Here is a 1,696-nt window from a genome sequence, read left to right on the forward strand (position 1 = left end):
TTGGCAATGTTGCCTCTTTCTATACACATAGAAAAAAACACTGGGATTGTATTTTCTCCCAGCACCAATGGTCTTGTGATTAATGCCATAGCCTTTCATGTGGGAAATTAGGGTTCAAATCCCAGCTACAGTAACTTTGACAAAAAGATTATTCAAACTTCTWATTTTCACACAATTACCCTCATTACAAAAACCTGCTGACAGSCAAAAGCTGGTACTTGATCAGAAAACACATYTGAACTTGGTCWGTTCATTCTGCAAGTCCATTGCTGCTGGCAATGACATGCTACAAGGCAATGCACACTTGTTTTTACATCGTAAATACCCATGTCTAGTTTCTTTTGTTTTTGGCTTTATTTTCTCAAATATGGAGACTGTTCAAGTTGAAGTTGTTTTTGTATTTATTTTTTAATAAGATGCATACATGAGATTTTTTTAATGTACGCTTTTCATTCAGTAATTGATTTACTTTGTTTTTTTTAATGGACCTTTTGTTGTTTTTATGACTAAAATAAAATGAATAAATAAAATTTTAAAAAGTAAATCAATCGTCCAGCAAAACGAATGTTAAAACTTCATTTAAACTAGTTTGATCCTCATTTTAATTGGGACAAAAATAAATATTCTCTTTACCGGTCAACCTGGGAGGTGGAGAAAGAAATAATCTTGTCTGCTCTGAGGTTGTTAAAATATAAATGTATTGTTTGTACATAAAAATCACCAAAACAAGTCCATTTAAATAATTAAAACACTACATTTTTTATTTTCCAAATAAGAGTTTGAAATTATTCATTTTATTATTTTAATAGAGATAAGTGGGAGCTTTAAGGAAAACAGGTTGGGAACCCTAAAGTTCACTCAGACTAAAATAGATGGTCTTAAACCTCAGAGTGCATCTCTAAAGGCCAAAGGCAAAGATTATTGTGTGTTAAATAAAAGTAAATACCACAATCAGACCAATGCTTACAGTTTTATGTCTGCGGGGCTTTATAAAAGCCTGATGTTTTTAGCGACAGCTTCATATTTGAAATCACGTTGATCGAACACTGATGGGTAACACACAAAACTACAGCAACACAGGACATGTGAGAGAAGCTGCAGGAGGCAAACGCGTGCAAACACACCTTACAACTACAAATGTAGTTAGTAAGAGTCCAGTTAATGCAGGAACACTGAAGAACACCTGTGTTCTGGCTACAAACAGGAACCATGGAGAAAAGGGGCCAAACTAAAAGGAGCAGAAAACACTGGTGATAACAGTTTCATGAGGGGAATATCTCACCTGGATGACTCCTTCCATCATGGTCACCATCTTGTTGATGATGGCGATGACTTTGTGCGTCCTCTCTGACGGAGACATGTCGGGACGGTAGGCTGGCGACAGGACGTAGCGGCAGGCCATGTACAGGACGTAAGTGGGCGACAGCTTGAAGTGGACCGTGGAGCTGTTGGTGTAGTTGATGATGGCGGACAGGAAGGTGTCTTCAGCTGGTGACAGCACAAAAATTATTTTTATTACTGTATTTATTCGTGTATAATACGATCTCATGTATAATATGATCTCATGTTTAATACGATCTCATGTATAATATGATTTCATGTATAATATGACCGCCCCCACCCTTTTTTGAGCTTAAAAAACATAAAAAATTTAATCCTCAAACTACCTCCAATTTCATATAGACTTCAAGATTTT

General features: G+C 36.1%; 1 protein-coding gene across 1 annotated transcript in view; it reads right to left on the reverse strand.

Moving 5' to 3' along the window:
- LOC106531073 (afadin) overlaps positions 1 to 1,696 on the reverse strand; it is a gene marked incomplete at its 3' end in the record, with an annotated part of 96,224 nt that overhangs the window by 5,040 nt on the left and 89,488 nt on the right. The window contains 1 exon segment of the mRNA XM_014026841.1: positions 1,283 to 1,488. Coding sequence (XP_013882295.1) covers positions 1,283 to 1,488 — 206 coding nt within the window.

The sequence above is a fragment of the Austrofundulus limnaeus genome, unplaced genomic scaffold, assembly GCF_001266775.1.
Source record: "Austrofundulus limnaeus strain Quisiro unplaced genomic scaffold, Austrofundulus_limnaeus-1.0 Scaffold594, whole genome shotgun sequence".
Taxonomy (NCBI): Eukaryota; Metazoa; Chordata; class Actinopteri; order Cyprinodontiformes; family Rivulidae; genus Austrofundulus; species Austrofundulus limnaeus.